Source organism: Melopsittacus undulatus, chromosome 13 (genome assembly GCF_012275295.1).
Source record: "Melopsittacus undulatus isolate bMelUnd1 chromosome 13, bMelUnd1.mat.Z, whole genome shotgun sequence".
Lineage (NCBI taxonomy): Eukaryota > Metazoa > Chordata > Aves > Psittaciformes > Psittaculidae > Melopsittacus > Melopsittacus undulatus.
In genome coordinates this window covers 3745667-3762830 of record NC_047539.1, presented here as the reverse complement: position 1 = coordinate 3762830, position 17164 = coordinate 3745667, and the positions used below count along the sequence as shown (strand labels likewise).

Genomic DNA, 17164 nt, shown 5'->3' with positions numbered 1-17164 from the left:
AAGGCCCTGTGTCCAACCTGGCCTTGAGCACTGCCAGGGATGGGGCAGCCACAGCTTCTCTGGGCACCCTGTGCCAGCACCTCAGCACCCTCACAGGGAACAGCTTCTGCCTGCAGTAGGCAGACCCCAGGAACATGCTGGCTGTGGTGTCTGGCCTTACGAAGGTTTGGGGCCTCAGAGGCATGGGAGATAAGTGACTGACTCTGCTGCATGGAAGGTCTGAATGCCTGAATTCACTGAGCCATTTTTTTCCTTTGGAAAAAAAAAGTCAATGGGAATTAAATAGTTTGAGGCCCCTGAATACCTGCGTTGTGGCTCAGGGCTTAGCTTAGTGCTGCAGGTCAAAGAGAGGGGCAGTGGAAGATCAGGAATTTCAACATACGACTTCAGTTACCCATATTAATAACTTCCCATCTCAGTCCAGCCAGCTCTCATCCTGTGCCTGGCAGGGTACAAGCCACGATAAGGTCAGACAGGAGACACTTGGATACCAGCACCATCAAGCAGATTCGAAAGCAGATCTTGAAGAGGAAAGCTTCCCTTCCAAGTGCAGACTCATTCCTGCTTATGGTTCTCATTCTCTTCAACGTATTCTGTAGTGCTCTCGGGATGCATTGCAGCTTTATCTGCTTTCTGCTCGAGGCAAGTTTTTACAGAGGCACAGCACTTCGGATGCTTTCTACAGAAGAAATGGTTACAAGTTCAGTCGAGACAGGCAGATAGGATAAAGTGTGGTTTGAATGTAAGCATTGCTCAAGCAGTATGATTCACAGCTTCTGTAGCTCCTCGCAAGTTTGCTGGAGGCATTAGCAAAGCTCTTGAGATGTTCTGTTTTGGAACCGGATCCCCTGACTGTGCATCCCTACCGAGTTGAATTTGTAGCTTCTAGGTGGCTATAAACAAGAAAGATTACAGAAATTGCTTTGTCAGCCCCTAAATAGCCTTGAATATTAGATGACATTTCAGTGTTAAAAGATCTATCCACAGAGTAGCTTAAAAAAAGGTCAGTATTTGCAGAAGACATCAGATTTTCAGCCATGGCACAACTGTAAAGTAAATTTCCTTTTTCTCTGCATAAGGCAGCTTTACAGGGCCTGTGCTCTGTCATAAAAGTGAAGCAAGCAGTTATCTCTGGTTTTCCCTGATACTTATTCATGCTGTCTTCTGTGCCTATTTAACTGGAGATTCTTTAAACTGAAGATGGAACAGAAGAATGATTCCCCTCCTAGGAACTGCTGAGTATACCTGGGTTTTTTTGGGTGATGCCATGTAGACTTTGGAGCATCCATTGGGCTAAAGCTGAAGCAAATGTTTTGTTATAAGGATGTGTGATGTATGAGCGGAAGTGGAGAAATAAAGATGGAAAATGTAGCAGTTATCCAGTGGGTCTGGTTCTCTGCAGTTGGTACAGTGGCTTATACTTTTGTGAAGGAGCAACAAAACAGGTCTGGTATTTATTTCATCTGTGTATGTGAATGAGGACTCTTGAGATAGGAATAACTTGTATCTACTTTGTAAGTGGTGCGAAGGACAAGGCAATGATAAATCTTGTCTGTTATGCTAAGCTGTGCTTCTGAACTGCAGAGAAGGGGATTTGCCAATGATCAGCACTACAAGAATGTAATCCCTCTGGTTTTCTGATCATCAAATTTATCTTCCCTGTATCTGTTTCCTAAGGGAAGAATAAGCCAGCAAATGGAAAGGTTATGTATTGCTCTGTTTCTTACACTTTTGTTCTTTACTATCTGTCAGCCTGAATGCTGGAAGGAGGTTTCTTTGCAGATGGGAAGTTGAACTGTTGGTTCTCTTTTTTTTCCCCCTCTTAATAGCACAAAGGTTCTGATCCTTTTCCTAATGAAGAATATTACCAACCTGGCCTGAAGTGATGCAGTCCTCCCTCTATCCGAGCTCTCTTTCTCCTTCTCATTATTTTCTAATCACCGTTCTTTCATTTCAAAATGTGCCTTCATCAGTCTTTTGTGTGAGGTTGTATGCCACATGCCAGGAACAGTGCTAGAGTTAAGTGGCTCCCAGAGAAGGACAAAGGAAATCAAGAGGAATATGAGACAGTAGGAGCTTAGAAGACAGAAAAGCTGGTGTGTTAAGTAGTTTGACTTCTTGACCCAGGGGATGGAAAAAGAGTTGTCTCAAAATAGGGGTTTTTTATTTTGAAAAGCTCAGGAATTATAACCCGTTATTATGTGGATGTTTTTTGTTCAGTTAAAAAATGTGCAGGTTGTAGCATTTACCATCTGGTGTAATCCATGAGCAGTGCTCATTCTGTCCTTTTCCTTCCTTATTTCGTGTGGTCTGTCCCCAGAGCTGGTTTTATCCTGCTTCCTTGCATGGGCAGAAGGATGCCTTCCCTTTCCCTGCATGCTTGTAAGACTTCCTTTGTAAAACAGAAATAAATGAAGTGGAAGTTTCCATCTCTCCCTGTTCTGTCCCTGTATAATGCAGTTTCCTGGTTTCTTGCCTCTTGCCTAGCACATTTTCTAGTCCACTCTCGATGCTAACATTGCAGTAAAGCTGACCTCTCTCTGGTGCCCCAGCTCAGTTCCTTTCTGTGGCCATGATACTTTAGTGAGCATTGTGAGACCTTTTCAGCACACTGGACTGTGCTATGCTGGTGCTTACCATCTTTCAACATGACAAGGAATACAGAGGTGCTTCTGATTTGATTTACAAACCATCATACATTTTTTATGAATGCTGAGTGCTGTTCTAATGAATGGTGCCAGTGTGAGAGCTTGGAGGCTGAAGTCATCTGTTTAACCCTAGTGCAGAAATAACAGGGATGAGAGCCCTATAAGTCCATTTATTCTACCCCTACCAGTAAAGGGGGATACCTTTTAAATGTAAGATTTATTGTCACACTAACTCCTTGGCCTCAGTCTGTGACCTCCCCACCAAAGTGCCACTTGAATTATTCAGTGAACACCAGACGTAGCTTGCAAAGTAGAGGAGCCTGGAGTCAGCTTTGTGCCAAAGGCTTCACTGGAGGGGAATATGATTTCATTGCAGGAGTCTCCTGGTAGATTTGGCAAGACATAGGGCAAAAATAAAGGACTGCTGCTTTTGGGCATGAAATAAAGTTAAAAGGGGACATATTCTGTACTTAAAGTTAAGAAAGCAAAGTGATTTGGTATGTGTTTTGGACACTGGCTGACCAGTGAAGGCTGACCAAGGAAGTCAAGAATGCTCCATCCCTGGCAGTGTTCAAGGCCAGGCTTGGAGCAACCTGCTGTAGTGGAAGGTGTACCTGCCTGTGGCATGGGGTTGGAAGTGGATGAGCTTTAAGGTCCCTTCAACCCAACCCATTCCATGATTCTACTTGAGTTGAATGTAATCAGAATCTAGTTTTTCTCTGCCTCCATCTTGTATTTAGTATGTGGCATGAGGGAGACCATCACACTATGTATTTTAGAAACAGTCATTATCCGTATCCTTGTAATATGTGGTGCTGACTAAAGCCTGATTTGCAGAGTGTGCAGCACTCCCTGGAGCTGCTGAAATCAATGAAGGCTGTGCTTCATTAGATAAAGTGCTCTGCAGAGCTGAGTTCCCTGAAAAATCAAATCTTAGGTGCTTCCTAATGGGTGCTTAAAATTAAGCAGACGTTTCTGACCTGCACACGGTCAGGACTGTTGTTGGCACCTATAAAATGGGAATAGTGAAATACCTTCCTTGGGCTAAACAGCTGTAAACATGTCCTTGATATTTGTTGAGCATCTGATAGCACAGAGAAGCTGTATAGAAAAACCCTTGAGGAAATTAATAGTTGTGCATTCAGAGGAGGGTGTGAACGGAGTGAAAGAAAACAAGTTCCATGTCCACATGTTGGATAAAGAGGAGAAAACAAAGTCCTGAGTGGCTGCTCATTAGCTGAATAGCTTCTGTTCTGTGCAGGGAAATAAGAACATGCAATCATGTAATTAAAGATTGTATCATGATGCGTATGCACAAGAGGGCTGAATTCAGGTGGTGGTTACAGCCTTAATCCTGGCCTTTCATAACTTCCAAGTCCTTGACTTTTTGTAACCTCAATAATGCTGCTTTAATGTAGTTTTTGGTGTGTAATTTAAATCAGCACCTGAAAAAGGAACCTTCTGTTTATCAATGATACTGTTAACAAATGATTTTGGGTTGAAAAATCAAAGCAATCTCTTGGCTACAGAAGCTCTTTTATAAAACATATCTCAAGCAGACAGTGACTTACTTTTCTGTTGTTTTGCTTCATCCGTAATCACCACAGAGCAGCCTGCAGCCTGCTCTGGCATTTCATCTTCACTCTGGCGCACAACCCTTTTTGCACTACACTGAAACACTTTGTTTCCAGATCCCAGAGAGGTGCAGGAGGCGATGGGTTGTAGTTTTAGGAAAACAAAGCGAACAAACCAAGATTAAACCTTTCTGCAGAGGTCCTGCCACTTGGAGCAATTGCTGGGATTAGTGGATGGGCTGCTGCACCCACTGTATTTGACACCACAGCTCTCATCACCAGTCTGTTGTGTCCTGAAATACCTTAATATCTGTGCTTTGAGATTCCTTTTCTCTTCTGTGTTGAGCTTTAGGCCTGCCTTCTGTTCTCCCTGGTGTTGTGTTCGGAGTGTGTGTGATTTTTTCTCGCCTGGATACCTACTTTTGAGGAGCTAATTGTGCATTCAGAAGAACACACAGTGTGTTTTAACTGTCTTATCTGGAGGGAAACGAATGACTGTTACAAACAGCTCGGTTTATTGTCTGATTTTGAAAGATTTGAAGGCACTACTCAATGCGTTGTTTTCAGACCTTTACACCTTGTTACTGCCAGACTTCAAAAGATGAAGTGTGAAATGCAAGAGGGGTGCTGAAGTCTTAGGGCATAAAACTCCTTCCTAAATGTAACAGCAAACACGGTGTGAGTTGATGAAGCCTGTCAGGATGTGATGGCAAATTTGGTGCCCTTGGACTGGCACTGTTTCCTCATTCTGAGGGGGTTTTAGGGCAGTTTGTGCAGCTCTGTGCGTGCGTTGCTCGCTGGATGCCCAGATAACAATACCCACTGCGTGATGCTAACACAGCCGCGATGTTTCTCTCAGCCCTGCTCTCCAGGCAGGTTAATTTCCTGCAAGCTCAACTTCTGTAGGAGATTTCCTCAGCGAATATGGAGGTGTTGGGTTTGTCAGCCTCTGTCTGTGTGTTTTCATAGGAAACTCTTTGGCTGCTTCTTGCTTCTCCTCACGTAACATCCCTGGCAAATGAAGCACTTCTGCAGCTGACAGCCAGGGCTGAGGTGCTGACTCTGTCTCTTGGTTGTGTCCGTAACTTGGAAGGAATTTCAAATCAGCTTTTGTAGCTAGTGAAAATGTGGTTTATTTTCCCCTTAATTGGCTTCTGCCTTCTGCACTGGTGTTCCTGACCAAATGTGAGTTGCTTGAACCTTGGAAATGGATGAGAGATGCCAGAAGTACCTTTCTTGCAGTTCTGTTTGACACCTGGATGTCTGAATAGTGGTCAGGGGCAAACTGGGAGATCCAGGCTTCCTTTTCTAACTGATTGTGTTTTAAGTGGAGCATTCCAATGACATTTTGTGGCTGTTCAATAATTTGAGCTTTTTAAAAGTGGCATATTTCTTTATTTTGGTGTTGGAAAGAAGGATAAATTGGTGATCTCTTATATAAAACTGTTGTGGACTTCATCAAGAACCTGAGGAGCAAATAAGTGGGATGTAGTCATAGACTGATGCAGTTATTGCTTGTTTTCTTAGTCCTGCTTTTGTATTGAATAATCAGCTTTGAAAAGTTGCACTTCGCTGGGGTCACATTCAGTGTGAATTCAGAAAGCAAGTTCTTGCAGCATGGGAATCACAGTGATAATCCTTAAGGATGATTTGGAAAGATCAAGGCTTGGAATGGCTGAGCAGCACCTGAACTTTTCATCCAGTTAAGTGCCTGCAGTGTGTTTGCCACACAGTGCACTTAGTGCTGCTTTTCACTGAGTGTTCCCTTGGAAAATCCCTGTCATAAGGAGTGGAACAGAGTTCCTGTTGTTCACGTAGCTTTTAAGTTGTTGTTCGAGGGAAGGTGGCTGGAGGGAAAGGCAGCAATGATGGCCTGACTCTTGGGTGTGATTCCTAGGGATGAAGTGTGTACCCCACAAAGCAATGTGAAGCACTGCTCAGCTGCCACTGAGGAGCTGATTTATAATGCCTGAGCTGTCATTTACATAGCAAGAAGATGAACTCTCCTGAAGTAAATCAGGCAGAGCTCCCAGAAAGCTTAACACTTGATGGGAACGCCGTGTGTCCTTCAAGCCTCCCATCTAGAGATAATCTGTGGTACCCACAGAGGCTGCTTCTCCTCCCTTCACCAAGAGCTTGGATTGAAGTTGTTGATAGGAATTGGAGGTGAGATGATTGTAGAGCCACCTCATTGGGCTCCAGCAGCTCTCCTGCTCTCTGGGGCTGTTCAGCACGGGCGGCTCTTGTTCGCTTTGGCGCCTATGGTGGGATCAGGTTGATGAATGTGCCCAATAGAAATAAAACAATTGGATTTTTTAAATTATTTTTTTTAGATTATACTGTATGCTCATAAATATTAATGCATTTTGTATTGAGTTGCATGTAATTACATATTTATACATTTAAGTCACCTTCCTGATACACTTAAGGCACTTTACTGATGAAAGATACATCTGAATAAGATGGTTTTAAACCATGCTTAATATGTTTGTAGGATTTATTTAATAATGTGTGGGCTTGTATGCTGGCAGGAGAGGAGAAAAACCTCCATTAAAGCCTGAAAGTGTTGTTCACAGGGTCTGCTACTTAGTTTGAATTGACTCCATGGGTAGCTGCTGAAAAATACGTCTCGACATGAAATATTACTACATCTCCTTATCTGTGTAGATAAGGTCTGTGCAGTCCTGTCACCTTAGAGTAATTACAGCTTATTACTCTAATCATGATGATGCCTGAAGTCTGTAATTAAGATTGTGCTGGCTAATGTACTAGCACGCGGCACGGTAGAGCTATTGTCCTATCTAAACAACAGAAAGATAAAAATTGGATGAGGAAGAAAGGGCAGCAAGTGGGAAAGTGATTTATGCAGGGCCATGGTTCCCAGCCAAGCGCTGCTTCCACTGAACCCAACAGCTTCCAAGAGGGCAGGATCCATATGTGTTCTATGTAGCCACATGTGCTGCTGTACCTATGATGCATCCGGAAACATCCTGGGCAGTCTGCACCCTCATACATGAGGACTGACATTGCATGGGATCTCTAATCAAGCTACTTCTAATGTGTTTTTCAGATGAGGAATTTAATATAGATTTATATATACATATATATATTTTAAAGCCAAATCATATATCTTTTGGAAGCAATGAGAGGCCTTAGCATACAATTCAATAACAAGGTTACGACCCACAGCACTCTGCAGTAGTGTCAGCTGGGGAAAAGCTGTTCTGCAGGAACGTGGTTGTCTAAACACCAACCTTTGTTATCTGCACTTCCTAGGAAGCCCACCCACTAAAGTGGATTTGAAGCCTGTGTTCACAATGTGCACCATGTATATGTGGAACAACCTTTCCTCTCTTTGATTGTGAGCAGAATGGACACCTTGTTTTTGAAGATCTCTGTAAATTGTTCCTTCTGTCCTGGAAGGTCTTCACAGTTTGCAGGTGTCTTTGTGGGTTTGGTGGCACTCAGCTTTGCCGTATTTCATCCCAATTCTGACATAAGCTAAACTTTTCTTTAGGTGTATCTGGCAATTCATGAAGCTATTCAGTTGGCTGGAAAACAGGATTCTTATGGAGGAGGTTATCCCAGAGCGATCTGCAAAATGTGACCCATCTCACACCCTCTTTAAAGCTAATGGGAACTAGTAATTTCTTGATGGCAGTGCTAGCACCATTAGGCATTTTATAAGCTTCTGGAAGCCTGCCACTCTTTCATTTAGATCACTCATAGCTGGGAGGGGAGAAAAAAGTCCCTCAAAAGCTATTGAGTCATTAGGCGAATTTTGATTTCTTTTTTAATTCCAGAAAGTTTCCCTTTCTTCACTCCTTGAGTCTTTCACATTTAGAGTGAATCCTCTTAATGGCATTTCTATCTACAAACACGAGCTCTGTGTTTCAGCAGAAGTCCTGTGCTGATATAATGTACTACTCCTAAAGCACTGGAGTTTTTTATAATGATTTAAAAAAAGAAATTAAGATCGATGCATCATTAGCTGCAGATGATGGTTATCTCGAGGCAGAAATCTGCTCCATGATAAAGTATCTCATTGGTTCAATAGAGTGCATTGAGCAAGATGTAATCCTGGTGCTTTTTTCCTGTGTTGAAGTTGCTCTGTGGGAATTGCAACCTCAGTTTTCCAATTTGTTGCACAAAGCATAGCAGGATAGGGCCGAGGGCAGGAATGGCTGTGCCAGGCTCTCTGCGTTTGTTATCAGGGAGGTCAGTGTGGAGCTGTAGTTGCTGTTTTTATGAAGCTATTGACAGTGAGTATTGGTGAAATCATTGCTGCAGTCTTTGACACCTGAGAATTAGCCTTTGTGCATTCATGGCATGTAGCTGAATCTAAAACCTTCCTGGGAAAGGAGGGAGGTGTGCTCAGAGAAGTGATTTATTGCTTTATATTACTTTGGGCTTGCTCTGGAGGCTCTCTCAGGCTTTTTGCAAGTAGATCTCAAAGTATACTAAGACAAGCTGTGCTACTGCTGACTTCTTTTACAGTAGTTGGAGGAACCAGAGGAGGGAGAGCACCGTGTTCAAGTGTCCAAGGCCAGGTTGGGCAGGGTTTGGAGCAACCTGGTCTAGTGGAAGGTGTCCCTGCCTGTGGCAGGGGTTGGAACTGGATGAGCTTTAAGGTCCATTCCAACCCAAACCAGTCTGGGATTCTATGTTCTTGAAGTGCTGATCTGCTTTACAACTCAAGACCCCAAAGGTTTTTTCATGAGCTTGGTTAAGGCTCCCAGCTTTCCTGATATGAGTAACACTGTGAGGAGAAGCTTTGGATATATCCCATGGTGTCTTAGGTGAAGTAAAGGTAGAAAAAGTATCTTACAGTTTCTGTTCCAGCCTCCCTTCTTTAATGGTTGCAAAATCATTCTTCTCACCAAATATCAAAGTTGAACATTGCCTGTCTTTAGTTTAATTAATCTTCTCACTGGTTTTAGTTATGAATTTTGTGAAGCTCTTGTGTTTTAGATAGGCATTTAGGGAGCATTCTTTAATTAAAGCCAAACTGATTTTTGCCTCTAGGCATCGGGTTTTTTGCATTAAAAGGTAGCATAATTTGAATTATATTCTCCTGAACCTAAATCTTTATGTGACACAGGGACCAATAGCCCAATTTCTTTCCTGCTGTCTGTTATAATAGTAAGTGACAATGAACAGCAGCATGTAGGCTTACAAGATCACATAGTACTTTATGGTGGCCATGGATAGCATCTGGTCAAAGTGCCAGGGATGTTAATAGAGTATGCTTGAAGTATTACACTGTTTAAGTAATATGCCCCTTACCTGGAAATACTGTACTGCTTATGGAGTTCTTGGAGTAGATATGACTTGGCAGACTGGATGTATCAGATGCATGCGATGAATTTTAACTTTCCAATAAGTTCTAATTCTTCTTTCCCAATGACCCTTCAGCCTCCACTTCCTCTGACTTTAATTCTGTTTTACTGGGAATTTTATTTTTAAGTAACTTTTATTTTAACCAAAACCACGAATTGTGGGTGTTGCAGGTAATCAGTAAGAAAATAGCTGTAGGCTTAGCAGCATAACTCGTGTCTGTTACTTGGCTCGAGTGTCTTTTAGAGACAGACATTGATTTAGGGGGTTAGGGAAGGGTCAGTAACAAAGTTTTCCGATACAAGCTGGGGGGTGGTGGTGGTGGTCTGTGCTTCCCCCCACCCCAAGATTTGGCTTGAGGTAAATGTCCACCACAGTGAGTTGAGTTTCATTGGTTATGATTTGGTTTAGGTCAGAGCCTGGCTTGTCAAATGCAAAGAAGAATAAATGTGAGAAGCCAAGCCTTATTTACATCAAAGATGATTGTTAATTTAGACAGTATGAACACAGGTACATTTTTTAAATGCATGCTCACTTGATACATGAGGTGGTTTTGAGAATTAGGAGGTTGATGGTATGAAATCTAAAGGATTATGTGTCTGCTTCCGTGTGCTCGCTTCATTTTACAGATTTTATTTTGCATTTCCCTATCTCTTGATTAAATGGACATCAGTTAAGGTTGGTTTTGGCTTTTCTGGTGACTGCAGCATTGCCTCAGAATGCTTTGCTAGTCATCTGGAATTGCTGCTTAAAGAAGTCGATCAAGTCAGAGCTATATCTTAACCATTGTGTTTTCCTTCTCTTCCTGCAGAAGGATGTAGCTCTGAAACCTCAGGAACGTGTGGAGAAGAGACAGAATCCTCTAGCCAAGAAGAAACGGGAAGCACTTACCAATGGGCTGGCATATCTTCCGAAAAAGAACAGGCTCCACCACCACCAGTACAGCTCTGACCGAGAAAATGACCGTAATCTCTGCCAGCACCTTGGGAAAAGGAAGAAGATACCGAAGGGCCTCAGACAGGTAGGAAACAAATGATCTGCTGTGGGGAGGGGGGAGCTCTGCCTGTTGGTATGTAAAAGTGGATTTCTAACTTCTTTATAGTTGTTTTATTCTTGGGCCACTTGGAATGGTGTCCCGGTACTGGAAGAGATTAACTGAGTGGGAAAGCAAGTGGTGTATTGATGCTGGAGCTGAGTTGATTAATAAATGTGCAAAGGTTGAAAGAGCTTTCTGTAGACTGGCTGTGAGACTGTCAGGGCAAACAAATGTGGTCTGTCTCTTACATTGTTAGGCCAACTTTGTACATAAATATGCCTTCTTGTCTTTAGACTTGGTACACAAGTATAAGACTTGCTCTGAGCATGAAGGACATGGTGAGGGAATTGTGAGGGGGCAGCTGTTAATTAAAACGATGCTCTTAAGACTGATTATGGTGCAGGGAGCTCATTTGTAAGATGTCAGTGTGTGCTCTTGGGTTACTCATCACCTACCTGTAAGTAAGAACCTCCTGCCTGCCCACCACTGGTGTACCCTTGGTTCACACGTGACACGAGTGAGCGTCTAGCTCCAGGGTTGCAAAGCTTGAGGATGGAAATCTTGGTCTCTTCTTCAGGACTCTGTAGGGTTGTGTTTGGTATCGTCTTTAAACAAGAGGAATGTGTGACAAATGCTGTTTCACGGGGGAGCAGGATGCGAAAAAAAGAGCCACATTTTGCCTTTTCTAATGAATGCTCTTTGTGTGTGTGTTTTTTACTAAGGACTAAATTAGAGCTGGACATTTTAAGTGTAGCATGTGCTGTGTGGTCATTTGGCTCATTGTGAAGTTCAAGTCGAAGGTAACAGTGAAGGGATCGGGTTTGATCTAAATGTGATGTTAATGACTCTTTAACCAAGAATTATATTTCTAATGGAGACGGTTGATTTAATCGAATGAGTCTTTATCCTTGTTTAGTGCAACCCAAATCTTGCTTTGCAGAGAAACTTGTAGAGAAACAGTGAGAATTCACTGCTTGCTCATCTTGTGAGCTCAGGGAAAGGGAAGGAACAGTGAAGATGACAAGTACATTGGCTTGTGTTCATTTTGATATTTAGAGTTACTGAAGCTGGTGAAAAATATGTTATCATTATCTTTAAGTCTACACTGTATATAGAAACAAATTGTAACACTCTACACTACGACACCCTTTAAGGTATTGCTTCTAATTTAATTTTCCTATGCATTTCAAAGGGAGATGGGGAAGCTCCTCAGGACAGTTGATGCAATGGTTATAAGCACATATTCAAGATTGCTGAGTTTCCTTGTCAGTTTTCTGTGTCCACCTATGCAGTCTTCATGCTGTTCCTTTTTAGTACATGGAATGGTCAGTATATCTGCTTTGTGCAGTAGGAACTGGCCTTGGTCAGAACTGACTTGTTGCACTCTCTGTTTCCCCTTGGCATTGCCTACTGTGAGGTGAAACCTTTCTGCGCAGTACTTGAGCTGTGAAGGAATTGGCCTCGCTGCTGATGGAGGCAATTTGTGAGGTTATGTTTTTAGGAATGAATACACCCTGGCTGGGAAGGTATTGAGTTGACAGATGTCATGGAGAACGGGTTTCCTTTTAGCTGATAAATCTGAGTACTCGGCTTAATTCCTGAGGGATAAGGCTGAAAGGAAATAAAATATCTTGCTCAATATAAATTTAATACATTTGGTACGGGTATAGCTTCTTAGATAAGAATGTTTTAGTCTTCATGAAGAGTTTAGGTGCTGACAAATCCAAGTGGCTTTGGCACTTAGACATGGAAAAAAAGATGTAATGGGAAAGACTCTAAAGCTTATTTAAGAAGACATGCCCACACAACCTTTATATACAGTATTTTTGGGAAGCATTTTCTATCTTCCTTCAAAACAAGTAGTGAAGACCTCAAAAAAAGGGAGAATTCCAAGTTCTGAGGTGGGTTTTCTGTGACCATGTAACACACTTCCCCCCAGAGGGACTCTCATCTGCACACTTTGGGTTTGTTTCCTCACCCAGCTCCATCCCATTGAATTCCTAGGCTCTTGATGGGAAGTCAAGTTGCTTGGCAACCTTGTCAGATGGCAAGAAAACGAGAACTGGGGCCTCTGTGTTTTGTGGTTGGCAAAGTAGGAGTGTCCAAAGACACAGTTTCAAGACAGTGCTTCAAGGCCAGGTTGGACACAGGGGCTTGGAGCAAGCTGCTCTAGTGGAAGGTGTCCCTGCCTGTGGCAGGGGGTTGGAACTGGATGAGCTTTAAGGTCCCTTCCAACCCAGACCAGTCTATGGGTCTGTGATTCAGGACATACGTATGCACAGTGTCCTTGCTATATTAGGGTTATGTATTTCATAGGTAAACAATGTATTTTGCCCCTGTTGTCCCCAGAGCAATGTGTGAATATTATAACTGGATGTCGGGATGCAGTCTCAATACTGTCACTTGCATTCCCATGCTGGCATAAAACCTTGGCTGCAGCCTGTCCCTGTTGGGAAATGTTTGATACCTGGATACCTTGTTGGTTGTTTTACCAGGGGTTAAGAGTTGTGTCTGATCTGCCTTCCTGTGAAACCTGTAATCTGTTGGAAGTAACTCTCACATGCGGGATTTACAGTATGAAGCTCCCTCGTCAAACAGATTTAGTTGAAGTCAGATATTAGAAGGGCTGCTAATTAGTTTTCAGAGCAAATCCTTGCAGTATTGGTGCAGGTATTTATCCAGCTCTGCTGAAATGCCTACAGGTTTATTGAAATCCACAAAATGTGAAACTCTACCTTAATTAAGGGTCATATTTTACTAGCGAGAAGACTTTTGAACTCTGCTTTGTGAGCTTTTATAAATGTACTTATGCCTCAAGGAAGTTTTAGTTGGCGTTAAGCAAACATAAGACTCATCAGAATATTTCTCCAGCGTTTTAGACTTAATTTCCTTTCCGTTAATCGGCGGTGGTGATTTTATGTGTTTTCTGTAAAAATCAGTTAGAAATCTGAAATTGAACATTTATAACTGGTAAAAGGGTGGCAGAAAGTTTTAAGTACTTTTTAATGAGGTTTTATCCCTCAAGGTCTGAGCAGAGTGGGGTGTTCGAGGAAACAAAGAGTTGTCATTGCAGAAACTGTTGAGAGTATTTCGATAGTCAGAGGGAAGGATCATGTCTCTTTAGTCAGTGGGTGTTTGCTGCTCTACCATTTCCTTAGTTGTTTTTTCTATCTGGCAGGGGTTGGAACTGGATGGGCTTTAAGGTTCCTTCCAACCCAAACCAGTCTGGGATTCCACGATCTGTAGGAATATTCAGCCTTACAGTCAAGAAGGGCTTTTGCAGGCTTTTAGACAAGCCTTTACATGACAGGTAAATGAGCGTGGAGCGGGAGGTGTGTGTTAGCTCTATGGTTTGTGGTGACACTGGTCGGGGAGCTGAGCAGATGGGTTTGATTGTCACCGGCAGTGTGATTCCAGCGAGAGCTGACTGTGGTGACAAGCGATTTACAATGTGCTATTTACAGTTTGGGTTTGCAGTCTCTCAATGACATCCGAGTGCTCTTTAGCAACTGCTTTCATTACTGCTTTTCTAAGAGCTGTTAATTGAAAATGAAATTGTGGGTGGGCTTTGGGAGTGCAATAGCAGCTACAAGTATTATCCTCCACCACGGAGAACGGTTTCATTTCTGTGACTTCCAGCTCGTAGCTTTGTGCAGCAGCAAGAGAAAAAAGGTGTGTGTATTTGTGAAGTGTGAGGTCAAACCCCGTGGAAATACTGCATCCAACCTGCATATGCCTGGAATGAGTGATAAAGGCTCAAATCTCCTTTTATATAGCTGCTGTGGTTTGGGATTACTTTCCTGGCAGCCAGTTGATTTCAGTGCCTATAAAACTGCTGAAGATGAGGTAGGAACTTGGGCCATGAAAATAGCTTGTGGTGGGACAACAGAGGGGTTTGCAAGCCTTGCTGAGTTCATTGGGGCTACTTCTGCATTGTTGGAGGTCTGGCTGTGTATGAGTTGTTAAAAAGGGCATTGTTACCAGCTTATAGAGTGTGGGCAGTGATGCTGCCATGCATTAATGGAATCGAGATAATGTGTCTTTCCACTCTATTTGTAGAGAAAGAGGTTTGTTTTCTGTGTGTTTTCAATTTAAAAACACTGATACAACCACTTTGAAATGTCTAGATTTGCTCTGTTGTGTTGCAACATACACAGCATGGTTTGATTATCTGCAAGTGTAATCAAAAGGCTGAAATCACCCATAGCAACTGGTCACAAGTAACAGGAGTATGCAGGGGACACTGGTTTAGTGAAACTGTCTGCTCTGTGTTGGTATCCTGTCATCCAGCAGGTTGTTTATTTGGGTTTGTTTGTCAGTCCACGCTGTGAACAGCATTTACCTTGGAAAATAAACTATGAAATGATGAAAACATCAGATTACAGCACTGAAAGTACAGAAAGGGCCATATACCGGTAGCTGTGCACTGAGGTTCCACAGTATGAGTATGTGCAATACTACAGAAGATGCTGGTGTGATAAGCTGTGGAGAAGCTGTGGCTGCCCCATCCCTGGCAGTGTTCAAGGCCAGGTTGGACACAGGGGCTTGGAGCAGCTGCTCCAGTGGAAGGGGTCCCTGCCCGTGGCAGGGGTTGGAACTGGGCAAGCTTTAAGATCCCTTCCAACCCAAACAATTCTGTGATACTATATGGAAGGATTGATAAATGTGGGCTGTGAGAAGCCTTTGTACGATGGGAAAGGAGGAGCACATCTGTGGGGAAGGGGTGAAGTGGTGGGGCTTTGTACTGCTCCAGGCTGAGCAACATGTCTTTTTTGGAAGGGTAAATGTTATACAAGGGAGAGTGTGTGTGGAAGGATATACCCAAAGAGGGGCTTTTTGTGTGAATTAACATCATCTGTGTCAGCTGATGTCCAGCTCGGTGTTATCTTGTCTGCCATCATGCTGTTAAGAGGTTGAGTGCTTTGTGCTGGCCAGTTGGTAATTTCATCCTTGAAAGGGAGCCAGGCTTTGTTTTGCACACATGCACCCTACGTGGATTATCTGTATGTGTCAGAGAACGTGTGTCTAAAAGCTGCTGCTGTTCAGTTGCCCCTCTCATTTCCTTCTTGGAAACTGCTGTTGGTGACAAACAGTGCTTGAATTACAAGCATTTTGTGATTCTCAACTGCTGTTTGCTTCTGATCAGAGGCCACAGAAATCTCCAGCTGCACTTAACCCACAGTCGCCATATCCAGCACGTCATCTGTGAAGGCACCCAGCTGCTCGAAAGCATCCAAACAACTTCTGCACCCTGATAATATATAATTGAGCTCAATGGGCACAGAAAAGATTGTTGTTCTCTACAGAAAGGACCGAAAAATGATGTGTTGCTTTGTGTGCCTGTTGTTCTGCACCACACATCCCCCATCCCCCCCGGTTATTGCAATTCCTAAATAGGCACTTTGGATTCCTTGAAAACACACACACCAAAACAGGCACGTAGTAGGAAATGCGGAGCCATTCACAAATCCGAGTGCGATGGCAGGATGCGGCTAACGCTTCCCGAGCAAGGAGCTGTGCAAACACCTGCATTCATTGATCAGAAGCTGCCGCTTTGCTGAGGATTTGCCTGCAGTGACGTGGCACAGGCGTTTCCCCCCCTTCTCCTCCCCAGCCTCACCTGCAATCTTTCAATAAGCTATTGAATTATACTTCTCTAAATGATACGCTGCAAATCCAGCAGGTCCTAATTGCTAATGATGGTTCTGAAAGACTTTCATTTGACTGTAATTAAGTTTGCAAGCAATCAGCTGCCCTTATCAGAATTGAAAACACATATAATGTAAAATACAGGCTGGTGGTAATGGAGCCTTTTCTTAAAAGGAGGAGGGAAGAGGAAGATGTTTTATTAGCAGAAGCTGTGACATATTTTAACACCTTGAAAACATCATGTGTGAAATTAATTCTGTTCAGTATTCTACCATCTGGCGCTGTTATTGTTCTGTATATATTGCCATGTAAAGTGTGCTTTTTTTATTTGTATGGGTCTGAACTTGGGTTTGAAAGAGTAATCATGAGTCCAATTGATTACTAAGGATGTTATCCCTGCTTAGGTGGGTTAAAAATCCATGCTGGAAAATCCCATAGACTCAAAATGGCTTCCACATGGTGAGCTTTGCTTGCAGGGCTGAGGAAATTGGAAGAAAAAGGGCCTTGGTTTTGCCATGCCCCTCTCCTGTGAAGGAATATATGTATTCAGAGGTATGAGAAACTCTCTCCAGCTGTTGTTTATGGAAGCTGAGGTAGAAAATGCCTGTATCTTGAACTTGGTACCATGATAATTGTTTCATAGTGTACTATTGTTTCTATCCTTTTTGTATGGTGCTGCATAAAATGCCCAGCTCAGAGCCTCCAGTGAGAGGCAGTGGGTATTAGGAGTGCGTGGTTTTGGCTCTGGTGTAGGCACAGAGGGTCCCTCTTTGTGGCTGAAGAAGAATATAAACTTAAAACCTGGTTATGGTGTCGTGTTTTCCCATTCTAGCTAAAATACTGTCTGTTTGGGTGTGGATTGGCTTTTGACCAGGACTTGCACGTGAGCATTAATACCTGATAACCTCATATGGTGACCA

At 43.0% G+C, this 17164-nt stretch overlaps 1 protein-coding gene across 5 annotated transcripts in view; it reads left to right on the top strand.

Annotated features, from left to right (window-relative positions):
- AUTS2 (activator of transcription and developmental regulator AUTS2) overlaps positions 1 to 17164 on the top strand; it is a 715720-nt gene that overhangs the window by 183410 nt on the left and 515146 nt on the right. For all 5 annotated transcript variants that reach the window (XM_034068703.1, XM_034068706.1, XM_034068704.1 and 2 more), the window contains exon 2: positions 10371 to 10580. In XM_034068703.1, the coding sequence (XP_033924594.1) occupies positions 10371 to 10580 (210 nt within the window). The remainder of the gene's footprint in view (positions 1 to 10370; positions 10581 to 17164) is intronic.